We start from the raw sequence: 15,749 nt of genomic DNA, 5'->3' as shown, positions 1-15,749 counted from the left end.
GGCATATTTACAACATAGTACAAGTAAAATAGTCTAATGAAAAGATAGAATAGCTTCGAAACAACAAACTGGATATGAATCTAAGCATAAGGCTAAACGACAGAACATGAAAGTTGGGAGTGAATTATTCACACGATGCAAATTACACAGAGTAAAGTACAGTGAAGAAAAGTGGAACCAGTTACGTCAATGATGCCACATGTTTGTTGCCCGAGTTCAAGTTGGTGGCACAACTCTACGTCTAGGTGGAGGGACTAAGCCAAAGCTTGGAAGACACGAAACACTTCACCATATTCTCCTTTAGCTAGGTTCCACACGAAACCCAGCAAAACCTCAGGGTAAATCTTGCAGTGATCTTTGATAAGTCCACAAGTTGTATGCTCTAAATTGACACCTAACCATCTCAAAGATACACAATCTTCAAGAGTAACACATCTTCAATGAACTATGACCAATTTTCTTCAGTGTTGCTCAATCACTTTGGTATTAGGTTTTCCGTTTTTTCCTCACTTAGGATTCACTCAAATTCGCCAGGAGGATTGGTTTCTCAGACAACACTTGTCTCAAATCATACGAAGCAACCAACCGCTTTGGTTGAGGTAGGGGCTATTTATACCTAGAGTCGCAACCTGAGGGGGAATATCACCGTTGTTTGGGATGCACCCACCAATGTGTTATCACCAACCGTCCTAATGGTCAAAAATTTGAACTCTCAAATTCTTATGCGTAGGACAACCTTACGGCTAGGGTTATATTACTCAGGTCAGGCTATTAGGCTTGCACCGCTAGCCTGGCTCAGACACGGCCATATGCTCTTGGACTCTAGCTGCCATGCCTTCTCAGATAGCATGGTGATTGGCAAGGGCCTCACCATGAGTGGCTAGCATGACCCAATAAGAGAGGATATTCCTTGTATTTCTTGGACCTGTGGAGCCTGTGTGTTGTATCCTCGTCAGGAGGCAAGTGCCAAACGGAATGAGACCAATGAGGAAATGAAGGAGAAGAGGTTTAGAGCATTCAGGGAGACGCAACAAATGAAGGTTAGCCTCGAGGAGAAGAAGCTTGCTACCAAGCAAATGTGCGAGAAGTCCAAGGTCTTATACGCGAAGGCCAACGTCTTAGATCCCAAGGTGGCAAGGTATGTTCACCAAATGCAAGCAGCATCTTTCCAGGTTATGCATAAAAAAGATGGGCAATGATTCATTCGGTTTGTTATTTGTTTGATGGATCGGATTATGAAACTCGTCCAACATGCAATGCTTTTTGCTTTTCATTATTTCGTTTACAAGTGTTGTATGTGTCATTGAATTGCTATTGAATGTTGCTCAACAAAGAACTTGACTTAGTGAATAAAAGGAGAAGGGGAGAAGGAGGGACGAACAAGTAGGGGGGGGGGGGATTTGAGTGCTAGCCTTGGATGGCCCTCGCCTGCCTGACTGTCCCTAGACACACGTGAACATTCGAGGGTGTCCGTTTGAGGTATAGCACTTCGCAGATACCGTTTGATGGCTAGATTCTTTATGGTGAAACTTACCCACCCAGATTCAAGTGCTAGAGACTTAGCATGAGTGCTCGCATATTTCTTGGATTTATTTCAAACTTTTTGGTGTTGTTCTTTATGTTGTTTGATGTGTCCGCCGACTGGAGTGTGTGTGCCAACTTCGTCAATCTCAAGATATATCGATGTGGTCTCTCCAAGGTGCTCACAGGGGTCTCAAGCCATATCATTTGGCAATGTGAATGTGTGTGTGTGCGCGCACGCACGTGAACTCCGACGAGGTCCGGACTATCTAAAATGTAGTTGGAACATGTTTATCTTAAGTTTTTAAATTTGCAAGACGATTTTGCGGTATCATTTCTGCGCCGGGCAAAAAGTGCCCGCAAAATCGATTTAGGGCGAACCGTAAATCAATTTTGTGGGCCGAGATTATAGCGGCTCACCTAGAGACGCTCTAAGACACAAGCCATTGAGGCGGAAATGCAATTTGGCTCCCGGGATCATGTGCTGCCGAAATGATTTTTGAAATTTCAAAATAATCCTAACAAATTTCTTATGTATTCATAGTGACATCTGAATAGTACCTGCAAATTTTATGCAAAAAGGTTAAACATTTTGGATTGTACAAAAAGAAACAAATTGAACAACAAGCCTTACCCCAAATTTGTTTTTTCACCGACGAAACACTATTGCTCCGTCTCACATAAAAATTGTCAAGCATGCTTGTGACACTAACACGAACACCCACATAAATATTTAGAAAATTTTGAAAACATTTTACCACTTTTTTTAAGTTAATGTTCATGCGGGAGCACGTGGTCCCGGGAGCCAAAGCACTAAAAAACATGCACAAAAGTGTGTTTTAGTGCTTGAGCTCCACAGAGCTAATTTTTAATGAAAATTTTGAAACAAATGTTTCAAATTTCAATTTTGTTTGAAAATAATACACATTGTCGTATGGATGTATACTGGATGTGTGCAAATTTTCATTAGAAAATACATTGTTTAACAATGATTCACTAGAAAATACATTGACACGTAATGTGCAGAAAAATGACAAAAGGACGAGTTTGAAACCAGTGAAATGTGCGCACGGTTCACTGTATAAAATCAACGAATCTCACTTTTTCTGCGGCTTGCTAATCAATGTGTTTTTCTTGAAAATTTACGCACTTGTACCAGTATACATGCATATGTCAATGTGGAATTGTTTTTTTGACTTTTTTAGAACATTGAAATGCTAATATTGAATGTTTCAAAGAAAGGGCTGCAAAGAGCCGGAGCACTAAAACGCCGCAATCGCTTTTAACACCTCTTTTCCTTATTTATTTTTGTTCCTCGAGAAAGACATGAAGCTTTTGGAACCTAGAACCGCAGAGTCTGCTGTGAAGCTATCTCCGACCTAGACTCTATAGGCCTACAGCCACATGCCACAGCCTTAGGCTGGTCATAATGAGGAGTAACTTATACTAGTGTCATGCATATGATACTAGTATAAGTTACTATCTTCATAGTGCAAAGTAACATAGCATTAGTGTCATAGATGACTTTATTTATTAGCTTGTAGACTCATCTTATTTTGGAAACCGCTATGTTAGGGCATCTCCAATAGTTTGTATGTTAGCTTGTTGGTAAAATATGCCATGTCATCAACCAACAACTTAACATACAACAACTTCAATGGGTTGTATCTAGTTTGCCCAATAAGATGCGAGACAATAAATAAGGTGCTCTCTCATTCTACATTGGAGCTTGTGCAAGGGATGTTGGTTCATATACATACAACCTTCTTATCTTTCCTCATTTATTGTATGACACATCATCAAAAATTCTATGTGGCAAAATCTACCAACAATTATCTTACAACCATTGAAGATGCCCTTACAGTAACATATTATGTTACTACTTCTCATTAACTACATGCCACATAAGCAAAAATAATAATTAAAGTGCGTTATGTTACTAGCTAAGTTACTCCCACTATGACTAGACTTACTGCATGCAGCTTCGGCACACCTCACGTCTAAGAAGCGTAGGCTGAACATGAACACACAGCTAATCGTGCCCTAGACCATCGCATCTCAGGCGTGCCATTTGGACAGCACGAGCAGTCGAGCACGACCTTCCGGCATCACTGTCGCTTTCGCATGCCACCGGACACAGTTGAATTTTCCGAATGACTTTTCATATTCCCACGCCTTTTTCTGATCAAACTTGCCGACTCCACTACGACACAAACACCAATCGTATTCGTGCGTGCTTCTGGCCAGACGGTGACACCACACATAGCATCCTCCCGTTTTCTTCGTTGATCGTCAATCAAAAACACAAAATGCAGACACGCGCGCCAACTCCCATTTCCTTTTCGTGAACAGTGGCGTTTCAGGCTCGCAGTCAAGTCTCCCCTCCCCCTCCGGAGGCCGGAGCCGTTCCAGACCCCCCACTCTACGACTCGTCTACACCACGCACCTAGCGGGAGGAGGGACGGGGTAGACCGTAGACCAGCGCGGTCCACAACTTTGACTGGGAAAATACGGGATCCGACCTGGCCCGTGGGCCCCACGTCCGTAGCAACGGGGAGGAGCGGATCGCGTGCGCCCGTCCCGAGCAGCCAACGGCGTCCAGCCGCTGTCACCCCGCCGCGTGACGGCCTCCTACTGGCCCATTCCGGCGGGACCGCCGAACGGCGCCGCACCGGATCCCCCGTTCACGAGGGGGAATTTTGACTGCGCCCTTCAGCTGGCGTCCTGCCACTGCCAGCGCCGGGCCCCCCGGTGGCCACGAGCCGGGCGCGGTGGTGCGTGGACGCGCCGTACTGCTCCGACCCGTTTCGGCACAGTACTTACTCCGCCCTGCTCTCCCGCCGCAAAACCCGTGTTACGTGGCCGCCTCGGTTACTCGTGGTCGAAGCCGCCGTGGGTTCAGTTATTTATTCGTGAATGATTGATTGATGTCTGGTGACGGGCGTACGAGGACAGCGTCCAGGGAAGCCCCGCGCTCCCGCATCACGCCGGCGTCACCGCCCATCCCTCCTGCTACGCTTCCGCCTCCCACTAACCCCCACCACCCTCGGCGGAAAACGACAGCCACCGTGGAGAGACCGGCTCTCCTCCACGGACCTGCGGGCCCCACGCGCGCCTTCCCCCACCTGACAGCGACGCGAGGTGGGCGGCGCGCGGTGACCCGGCCTTCCGCGAAACAGGCCTCCCTTGCCGATGGAACATTTTAGGTTGGGGCACGGGAAGAGACCAGCAGAAATTTAAAAATCATCTCGAGCTGGAAAAATACTCCACACCGGTAAAAAAATCGCTTCCTCCGTGCCCTGCTCCGTCAGAGAAGAGGGGAGGGTCGAGGCAGCGCTGTCAACGCGGCGGCGGGGGGTAATCGGGGGCCGTCGTAGACAGCTCACAAGGGCGCCGGAGACCGGGAGCGCGCGTATGCTGCGGCTTTGAGACGGGCCCACCTGGCAGCCGCCTGCGCTCGGATGGCTGCGTCGCCGGAGATGCTGCGGAGGTGTTGGTGGGCGGCGGCGGCGGTCTTGTCGGCGGTGCTGACCGTGAGCCGGGTCTCCGCCAACACAGAGGGTGAGCCACTCCATCAATTTTCTCAATTTTAAGTTATTTGGCTTCCGCCCTCCTTTCGGGTTCACGAATTGCCTGGTCCACGGGTGCGCTCGCGAGTATATATTTCGGGGGAAGGGAGTAAGCATCTCGCATGTGTTGCTGTACTTCTTAGCAAGTTTCCGCCCATGGGCGTGGACTGATTTTTTTTTCCTGTTAGTGGAAGGTCTTACAATCTCCCCTTTCCAGCTTCCATGGATTATGTAGGTTCTGTATCACCATGTCTCTCATATTGTGCTACGAGTTTGTTCTTTCTTCGGGGTTTTTTCGCTATGGCTGATAACTTTGGTCTACTGGCAAATTCACAGAGATAGAATTAGCTTCCACTGTGCTTGTCCCAACTACGGTTTAAAATAAAAAAAACATTTTCCCCGTCTGAAGTAACGCCAAGTCTGTAATTTGGCTTGTTAAGAATAGAATAGTTGCTTATTAATTAAGCTAATTAGGATTAAGTTAATTGTTAGATAGGTTGCTTGGTTCTCAAGCAACCATGTACTTCCTTGGTTCTCAAGGCAACTATGTAATTCCTTGGCTCTCAAGTAACTATGTTTTTACTTGACCGCCAAGCACCATGTGTACTTCCGCCTGGGTATAAATACCCCATTTCTATCATCAATAAAGACTGATGGATCATCTTTCATTAAACTCTCTCGTTCTTTACTTTTCACTCAAAACACGTTATCAGCACGACAAGTTTCATTATTCACGACTGGTTATGCTTAAACTGGTTTTCTGGAGGTGCATGTTATGGCTCCACAAGTTTCATTATTCACGACAGTATTTGTTTGTAGAGACCACCACTGCACATATTTCTTTCTGTTTGAGCCTTTCGTGAAGATAATCTTGCCTTTTTTCACTTAGATTTCCATATCTTTGGGCTTTAACTGAACTAGTAGAATTTTATTGTCTGAAGGGACAACTAGTATTCTTCTTGTGTAAGAATCAAAATAGTGATATCGTTCTGTCTATGGTCATAATAGTTTGCTTTGCATTTATTTTAGTAATGCCTGGCTCCTACACGAACTGTACATAACAAAGATGTGCCTGTTGTATGAATGTGTAGGTACTATTTGGGTCAATGAACAAAAATGTATTTGCTTTACCTTTGGTTTTTACCATATATTGGCCCATATACTAGAGTAACTGCTTGGTTCAAGGAATTGAAGCTAAATATGAGGACCACATTTATTCTTGCAAAAAATGGGGCAGTGCGCCTCTTTGGTTGCACAGGCCTAAAGAGATATTCTCTTCCATAATCTAAAAAAATCATGTTAAACACACATCAATTATCTGTTTTTATATCGGTATTCACACATTTATCTGTACTTTAGATATTGATTAGTAGGCTATGCTAAATTTTGCATAGCTTTTTGGACAAAATGGGAGCTGTATATTTGCGTGCATAATGTGGTGGCGAAGTAACTGTTAAATTTCTGCACATAAGATTATTGGGAGAATATCTGTATATTGCCTTAAATGACTAGGCATGTATAATATTGCTCATACCTGATCATATTGTACTTCCATTGGTAGGTGATGCTCTGTACAGTCTGCGTCAAAGCCTTAAAGATGCTAACAATGTGCTGCAGAGTTGGGATCCCACTCTGGTTAATCCATGCACATGGTTCCATGTTACTTGTAACACTGACAACAGTGTAATCAGAGTGTAAGTTTTTGATAGATTTTTCTCCAATTTACACTTGCTAAAAGTTATAAAGGTGATCTTTTGTGTGTCGACTGTAACCTTTTACTGTTGCAGTGATCTTGGAAACGCACAACTGTCAGGTGCATTGGTGTCCCAACTTGGACAGTTGAAAAATCTACAATATTTGTAAGTTTAACGTTCTAGCCTTCCGAGAATTATTTTTATAGTTATATGGCGCAGTAGTTGCATCTGTGTATGTTTTCGTAAGCTTGGTGCCTGAACTTCAGTAATATACATACATGACTTGGGTTTGCAGAACATAACTGTGCTGAGTACTGATGACAAAATGTGTAATTATGTTCAATAAAATCTGTCCTGCAATAAAATGAGTACATGACTTGGGTTTGCAGAACATAGCTGTGCTGAGTACTGATGACAAAATGAGTAATCTACATACCTGAACTGCTTTGGTTTTCAATAAATCTGTAATCATGTTCCAATTGTACTATTCTAGGATGTTTAGAGTGGCTACTACATGTGCTTTGTTCTCCTACAGATTTTGGAAATGATGTTTGTGAGATTTCTGCTGAGATCCTACATTGTGTAGTTTTATAGTTTTCTCATTATTTCTGTGCCTTCTATTCTTTGTCAATCATTTATGGTACCTTTTACAAGTTTGGCGCTCTCATTATGTATGCCTTGAAACTTTTAGTGAAATTTCACTGTTACATGACAGGGAGCTGTACAGCAACAATATAAGTGGGACAATACCTTTGGAACTCGGGAACTTGACAAACCTGGTCAGTTTGGATCTGTACCTGAACAAATTCACTGGCGGTATTCCAGACACATTGGGGAAACTCTTAAAGTTGCGATTCCTGTAAGAATATACCTTTTTACTCCTTTCGAAACGAATATAATTGTCAATTCCACGTGTCCTGTTTTTCTGGTTCAGACCACCACATTTCTTTGACATGTGCCCCACCCTTACCAAAAAAAAACCCATAATAGGAACGCCGCACAGAACCACAATAAAGATGCATCATGGCACATGCATGCATTTGTACGAGCTTTTCTTCCCAGAAGTCCTCTTAGATTTGCATGTCTTATTGAATGATAAGGTGTTCTTGCAGTTTTCTTCTTTCATATGACCATATCCAGTTAGGTATCTAGTTACAATGGAGGGTAAATCTATAGTGTAGTTCTTTTCTTGTGGCTTTAATGCTTTTCTGTAGGCCTGCTGGTTCGAATGATTATTTTCTAGCCTTGCTTGTTGGAATGATTCTAATATACTTCTTTCTGGGAATGTCTACTTGGAATAACAGCCGTCTTAACAACAACAGTCTTTCTGGTCAAATTCCACAATCCTTGACCAATATTAGCACCCTCCAAGTTCTGTAAGTTATCTGTTCTACTCTTCATAGTTCATATTCTATATGTATCTTAAGGATATGCTGTGGGCATGGTAACAAACATGCAAACCAGTACATTATAACAAATGCATCTGACAATCTCACAGGGATCTATCAAACAACAATCTCTCCGGAGCGGTTCCTTCAACTGGCTCGTTTTCACTCTTTACCCCTATAAGGTATTCTTTCTGGTTGAAATTCGGGTGCTTACTGCATCTTGTGAGGATGATGACTTTTAACTTATTGTCACAGTTTTGGTAATAATCCAAATCTTTGTGGCCCGGGTACTACGAAACCATGTCCTGGGGCACCTCCTTTTTCTCCACCGCCTCCATTCAATCCTCCAACACCACCCGCGGCACAAGGTGAATTTTGTTAAATTCTGTGGCACTGCGGCGATTCTTCTTGAAATGGACAATCCTTGAAACTCTCAAATTATCTGTATGATCGTATTTAACATGTGCTTGCTGGAATAATTCAATTCTGCTAGGTGACCCTAAAACCGGAGCAATTGCTGGAGGTGTTGCTGCGGGTGCTGCATTGATATTTGCTGTTCCTGCAATTGGATTTGCACTGTGGCGGCGACGTAAACCTGAAGAGCATTTCTTTGATGTCCCTGGTCTGCATTGATATATATAGCATGCTTTGATGTCCCAGGTCATGTTATTCAATTCGTTTATCTGTACTTTTGTTTATCTTCAGCTGAGGAGGATCCAGAAGTGCACCTTGGCCAGCTGAAGAGGTTCTCACTAAGGGAGCTTCAAGTTGCTAGCGATAACTTCAGCAATAAGAACATTCTAGGAAGAGGTGGCTTTGGAAAGGTGTACAAGGGGAGACTGACAGATGGTACATTGGTAGCAGTTAAAAGATTAAAAGAAGAACGTACTCCTGGTGGCGAACTCCAATTCCAAACAGAAGTTGAAATGATTAGTATGGCAGTGCATAGGAACCTGCTTCGTCTCCGTGGATTCTGCATGACACCTACAGAACGGCTACTAGTCTATCCATACATGGCTAATGGTAGCGTTGCATCACGTTTGCGAGGTACCTACTCTGTTGTACTAATTCTTCTAGACTCTTTTTACATTTCTGTACATTTTTTACCAACTGTAGGCCTAGTTGTCTCTTTCTCTGATACTGTCAAAGCTTGACTTTAAACTGTTTAATTGCTTCATCTGCATCACTTTGACACATGGGACATGATGAGATCAATGCAGCATTGCACTTAGCATGTCTCTAGTATTTAGTCTATAAAAAAGAAGAAACCAGAAAACGACTCTGAGCTTCATTATGTACTCACTTTTGCAAATCCAACTGACATGGGCTGCTACCTGGACTGCACTAAATTCTGATCCTAAAATTTAATCGATCAATAAGTTCGTGTCACCCATATGTACAACCTGTGAATGTGATCAGAAGCAATATAACTTTTACGGCAATTGAAATAACTAAACTTTACTTTATGTACTACTCATAGAGCATTTTTAGTTAATTCAGTTATGATATATGGTACCTCCGGTACATGATTAGCGATTTCAGTTTTGACTTATGGTACTTGATTTTTAGAGCGAGGGCCAAATGAGCCGGCTCTTGAATGGGAAAAGAGAACTCGGATTGCACTGGGATCTGCCAGAGGACTGTCTTACTTGCATGATCACTGCGACCCCAAGATCATTCATCGTGATGTCAAAGCCGCAAACATTCTCTTGGATGAAGACTTTGAGGCGGTTGTGGGTGACTTTGGACTGGCCAAGCTTATGGACTACAAGGACACTCATGTAACCACAGCTGTCCGTGGAACGATCGGGCATATTGCTCCCGAGTACCTATCCACCGGAAAGTCCTCTGAGAAGACGGATGTTTTCGGTTATGGGATCATGCTTCTGGAGCTTATCACTGGACAGAGGGCATTCGACCTCGCGCGTCTTGCAAACGACGACGATGTCATGCTGCTTGACTGGGTAAGTTCTCCTCTATCATTGGTTCATTGAACATACATATCATGAGCAGCGATGCAACTCTAGTTTTGTTTGCATCGTGCATCTTAGCTGTCTGCCAGTTCTGGTTTGAGGGCTAGAGCAAACCGTTTCTCATTATTGGTTCAGTGTCCTATACACTAGCATGCATGATGAGTGAGTAAACAAACTGACTGACACCTGGCCTCCCTCCCATGTGTGATGTGTCATCCATGATTGGGAGGAGGGTGGCCTGAGAAGTGTAAAGTAATGGCGAGAATTATGCGTGGCGTGGGTGCAGGTGAAAGGGCTGCTGAAAGAGAAGAAGGTGGAGATGCTGGTGGACCCGGACCTGCAGAGCGTGTACGTGGAGCACGAGGTGGAGGCGCTGATCCAGGTGGCGCTGCTGTGCACGCAGGGGTCGCCGATGGACCGGCCCAAGATGTCGGAGGTGGTGAGGATGCTGGAGGGCGACGGGCTGGCGGAGCGCTGGGAGGAGTGGCAGAAGGTGGAGGTGGTCCGGCAGGAGGCGGAGCTGGCCCCGCGAAACAACGACTGGATCGTCGACTCCACCTACAACCTCCGGGCGGTGGAGCTGTCCGGCCCGAGGTAACAGGAAAAAAGAAGAAAACAAAATCGTCTCCTCATCGACGAGCTCCGGCTAGTGGCGCCTCGTTTCAGAATTTCTAGCTCTCTTTTGTACATGATGACCGACAGATAGCTGGCCCCTTTAATTAGTGTCAAATTTGGAAGGGGAAATGTCAGCAGCAGTTCCCAGTTGTAGGCTGCTCTTGACTGCAACTCATTGTTGTGGTGGCTAATGCTACTCCTGCTGTATTGTACTTGTACGTGCACATATACTTCGTCCGTGCTAAGGCTAAATCCTTAATATTAGTAGTAGCAAAAAGGCCCGTGCGTTGCAACGGGAGAAAAAAATACCACATGCTTTTAATTTACAAAAAATGATCTATAATCTAAGAATTTGTAGCTACGGTCCAAACAAAGATGTTCTTAGCCTACAAAAGCGTAGTTCAAGATTCCACATGTATTTTATTTTAACGCGGCTTACATATAGATTTAATCCGTACAAAAAAACGGACAAGCGATCATGTATGTATTCAGATCATGTGTGAAATTGGATATTGTTACGGGCCAGTAAAGTAAAACGATAAAAATAGACGATGACACATTAGCACACTATGGAGACATGTGTGTATCAAAGACGGTTTTCGGTTTAAGCATCACCAACTTAGGGTAACTCCTGAACACTTTTTTTCACATGCATATTTCATAAATACATTAAAAGTTGTTAAAAGATACAGGATTTTTTAAGCATAAAGATATATTTTTTTGTCTGGAAAAAAACATTTTTGTTTCCTAAATGCTTGTTAGTGCAGCTGCGCTATTGGTTGCAGCAAGCGCATCCGTTCAAGCCGTTCGATCCCAGTATTCTTAATGTGATTGCATTGCTACTAGTCTCGTAAGTTTCAAAAGACTAGGTTTGACAAAAGAGAAAAAACACCTGGTCGGCTGGTCCCCTCGCATCTTCACGTTCCCCTTCCGCCCTGTTATTTAGCAAGACCCCGCACACATGCATTTATTTGGAGCTTCAAAATTTTCTAAAATCCGTAACTTTTGACTCGAGCGTCGAATTTCAAATCCGTTTTCACTATTGTGTTTGTCGCTATGAGTTCTTCAAAACTAGATCCTATATGGGTATGTTTCGACAAACTTTTTTTAAAGCAACTTTGCATGCTGCGGAGGCAACTTTAGTGTTATAAGAAAGCAACTTCTTATTAGAATGCGTAGTATGATCACCTATCAATAAAAAAACCCTTTGAAGTTTGTCAACCACGCATCATATTTGCCGCACCATCTTGTTTTGCTTTGGTTGTTAGGTGTCCTAGTTAGATAGACTAAGTTGTTAAAGTTTATCTCTATCTAAGATCTTTCTTTCTCTTCAAGATGTAATCTCCAACAACTTGTATGCGCTGTACAGTGAGGTGCGCCCCTGTTATATAAACACGTACACGTCGCCCATATCGGGCAAGACGTTTCCGCCATCGCACATGGTAATCAGAGCCTTCCTCTTTCAATCTAGTCTCCCGATTGCATCTAGTGCATAGCCATGTCTCCATCCTTCGGCGCCTCCCCTAGCCTCATTGGCCAGGTCACCGAGAAGCTCAACCGCACGAACTATGTGCTATGGCGCACGCAGGTCACACCCCACCTGCGGGGCGCCGGTGTCTTCGGCTACATCGACGGCACCACGCCGGAGCCGGCCAGACTCCACGTCACGAAAGACAAAGACAGCAAGGAGACTTCTGAGCCCAACCCTCTCCACCAACTTTGGGTCCGAGAGGATCAATAGGTGCTTGGCTATTTGCTTAGTACCCTCTCCAAGGAGGTGCTGGTCGCGGTCACCGCGCTCACCACGGTGCGTGAACTCTAGGTGGCGCTGGTGGGCATGTTCTCGTCCCAGTCACTCAGCCGCGTCAACAACATCAGGACTGCGCTCATCAACGCGCAGAAGGGAAACCAGTCGGTCGCCTCCTACTTCGCCTCCCTCCGCGGCCTCACTGCTGTCGGCAAGCCGATCCAGGACGACGAACTAATCTCGTACATCCTCCACGGCCTCGACGTCGATTACCAGCCGCTCGCCTCCGCCCTCGACGCCAGCGTCACGCCCGTCACCATCGACAAGCTCTACACCATGCTGAGTAACTTTGATCAGCGCATGGCCCAGTTCCACGGCTCCTCCGGCGGCTTCAAGTCTTCTGCCAACGCCGCATCTCGCGGCCGTGGTGGCGGCCCTCGCTCGCGTGGATCTCCCCGCAACAAGGGGCGGTCAGGAAGCAACAACAACGGTGGCGGCGGCTCCAGCAACTCTTGCAACGGGCGCCCCACCAACTCCAAGCCTCGTCATGGCGGAGGCTCTAGCAGGTCTCACCCAGATGCACCACGCTGCCAGATATGTGGCAAGCTTGGGCACACGAACAAAGACTGTTGGTATCGCTATGATGAAGATGATGACTCCTCCCAAGACGAGGACAAGGTTGCTGCAGCTGCGGACGGCTCCTACGACATTGACACAAACTGGTACGTCGACAGCGGGGCGACCAATCACATCACCAACGAGCTCGAGAAGGTCACCATGAAGGAGAAATATCGTGGCAAAGACCAAATATACACTGCCAACGGTGAAGGTATGAGGATCAGTCACGTTGGTCATTCACTTTTTAGTACCCCTCGTCGTAAAATTCATCTAAAGAAAATCTTGCTAGTTCCTAGTGCCGATAAGAATCTTATCTCTATGCATAGAATTGCCATTGACAACCATGTCTTTCTTGAGTTTCATCCTTATTTTTTCTTGATCAAGGATCAGGCAATGAAGACAATTCTCTTTCGAGGTAGATGCGTTCGAGGACTCTACCCGTTGATCCCGGAGCGTAGAAGATCCAATAAACAAGCCTATGGTGTTGCCAGACTCTCGTCAGCATGGTGGCACGATCAACTAGGACATGCTGCTTTCTCTTTAGTTGAAAAATTGCTTAGGAAAAATAAGCTCCCATATGTTGATGAGCATGATCTTGAAACTATTTGTGATTCTTGTCAACAAGCAAAAAGTCATCAATTGGCTTATCCTATATCTACTAGTGTCTCTACCAAACCATTGCAATTAATCTTCTCTGATGTTTGGGGCCCTGCCCCCAGTTTTGTTGGTAGACATACTTATTATGTGAGCTTCATAGATGACTACAGCAAATTATCCTGGATCTATCTTCTCAAAAGAAGATCAGATGTCTTTCAAGTTTTTCAAAACTTTCAAGCTCTCGTTGAACAAAAATTTGATAGTAAGATCATTGCAGTTCAGTCTGATTGGGGAGGGGAATACTAGAAATTAAACTATTTCTTCCAAACCCTTGGCATATCACATCATGTGTCATGCCCACACACTCACCAACAAAATGGCTCTGCCAAATGTAAGCACAAACATATAGTTGAGGTTGGGTTAGCCCTCGTAGCTGGTGCATCAATGCCTCTCAAGTTCTAGGATGAGGCTTTCCTCACAGCTGTTCATATCATAAACATGCTCCCTAGTCGAGTCATTAACAATGAAACTCCACTAGAATGCCTCCTTCACATTAAACCCGACTACAGATCTCTTCATGTCTTCGGGTGTGCCTGTTGGCTCAATCTTCACCCATACAACAAACGCAAGCTCATGTTTCGCTCAAAACAATGTGTTTTCTAGGCTATACAAACCAACATAAAGGTGTCAAGTGCCTCGATGTTGCCACTGGTCGTGTCTATATTTCACGCAATGTTGTCTTTGATGAAACCAAGTTTCCTTTTGTTGATCTTCATCCTAATGCTGGTGCTCTTCTTCGCCAAGAGATTCTTCTTTTGCCTCCTCATCTCTTCGGTGTTGATCAAGGGGGAAACGATTGTGATGATGATCAACTGTTGACTAACCCTCTTATTGATGATATGCATGAGCCTTGCGGTGTTACACGTGAAAACAACGAAGAAAACGACGAAAGCACAGAAGAAAATGGTGAAAAAACCCTCAGCCGGAGCCATATTTCATGTGCTCGGAATCTGGAGACAAATCCTCCTCGGGATCTGTTCGCCTCCAGGGGATCAGATCCTCCTCAGGATCGGCGGTGGTAGACGCGCCAGGGGTGCAGCCTGCATGCGCACCCGCCTTGGTCCAGGCACGCGCCCCGTTGTCACCCGCGGGCTGCAGCACGACACCGCCTCCGCGCCAATCGCCATCTGCCACATGTCATCGCATAGTTGGCGCGGGCGGTGCACGCTTCTCCAGCCAGCCTGTATGTTACAAGCGGTGCCCCCCCGACTCGCCCGGCCAACGTGGGGCCCGAAGCTGGCGCGGGATCCAGCGTCGATGCGCGCGCGCCCTGATACGTCTCCAATGTATCTATAATTCTTGATTGTTCCATGCTATTATATTATCTGTTTTGGATGTTAATGGGCTTTATTTTACACTTTTATATTATTTTTGGGACTAACCTATTAACCGGAGGCCCAGCCCAAATTGATGTTTTTTTTCCTATTTTCAGTGTTTCGCAGAAAAGGAATATCAAACGGAGTCCAAACGGAATGAAACCTTCGGGAACGTGATTTTTGGAACAAACGTGATCCAGAGAACTTGGAGTGGACGTCAAGCAATCAACGAGGCAACCACGAGGCAGGGGGGATGCGCCTACCCCCCTGGGCGCGCCCTCCCCCTCGTGGCTCAACCGACCTACTTCTTCCTCCTATATATGTTCACATACCCCGAAAACATCCAGGAGCACCACGAAACCCTATTTCCACCGCCGCAACCTTCTGTACCCAAGAGATCCCATCTTGGGGCCTTTTCCGGAGCTCCGTCGGAGGGGGCATTGATACGGAGGGCCTCTACATCAATTCCATGGCCCCTCCGATGATGTGTGAATAGTTTACCTCAGACCTTCGGGTCCATAGCTAGTAGCTAGATGGGCTTCTTCTCTCTCTTTGGATCTCAATATAAAGTTCTCCTCGATTCTCTTAGAGATCTATTCGATGTAATCTTCTTTTGCGGTGTGTTTGTCGAGATCCGATGAATCTTGGATT

General features: G+C 45.2%; 1 protein-coding gene across 1 annotated transcript; it reads left to right on the top strand.

Annotated features, from left to right (window-relative positions):
* The first annotated feature begins 4,759 nt into the window (after nt 1-4,759).
* LOC119355357 (LRR receptor kinase SERK2-like) lies at nt 4,760-11,024 on the top strand. Its single transcript, XM_037622148.1, has 11 exons — nt 4,760-5,082; nt 6,652-6,784; nt 6,878-6,949; nt 7,500-7,643; nt 8,089-8,160; nt 8,283-8,354; nt 8,428-8,540; nt 8,666-8,794; nt 8,878-9,219; nt 9,742-10,136; nt 10,432-11,024. The coding sequence occupies exons 1-11, from the start codon at nt 4,983-4,985 to the stop codon at nt 10,741-10,743; spliced, it is 1,884 nt and encodes a 627-aa protein (XP_037478045.1). The 5' UTR covers nt 4,760-4,982; the 3' UTR covers nt 10,744-11,024.
* Nucleotides 11,025-15,749: the final 4,725 nt, after the last annotated feature.

Source organism: Triticum dicoccoides, chromosome 2A (assembly GCF_002162155.2).
Source record: "Triticum dicoccoides isolate Atlit2015 ecotype Zavitan chromosome 2A, WEW_v2.0, whole genome shotgun sequence".
NCBI lineage: Eukaryota > Viridiplantae > Streptophyta > Magnoliopsida > Poales > Poaceae > Triticum > Triticum dicoccoides.
The sequence above is the reverse complement of the archived record's forward strand: the minus strand, read 5'-3'. Positions and strand labels throughout refer to the sequence as shown.

Bases quoted from the DNA above. Each gene is read 5' to 3' on its own strand.
- LOC119355357 (XM_037622148.1), top strand. From the start codon at position 4,983: ATGGCTGCGTCGCCGGAGATGCTGCGGAGGTGTTGGTGGGCGGCGGCG. The intron at 8,355-8,427 runs GTATTCTTTCTG...TTATTGTCACAG, and splicing joins TCACTCTTTACCCCTATAAG to TTTTGGTAATAATCCAAATC. The intron at 10,137-10,431 runs GTAAGTTCTCCT...GCGTGGGTGCAG, and splicing joins ATGTCATGCTGCTTGACTGG to GTGAAAGGGCTGCTGAAAGA.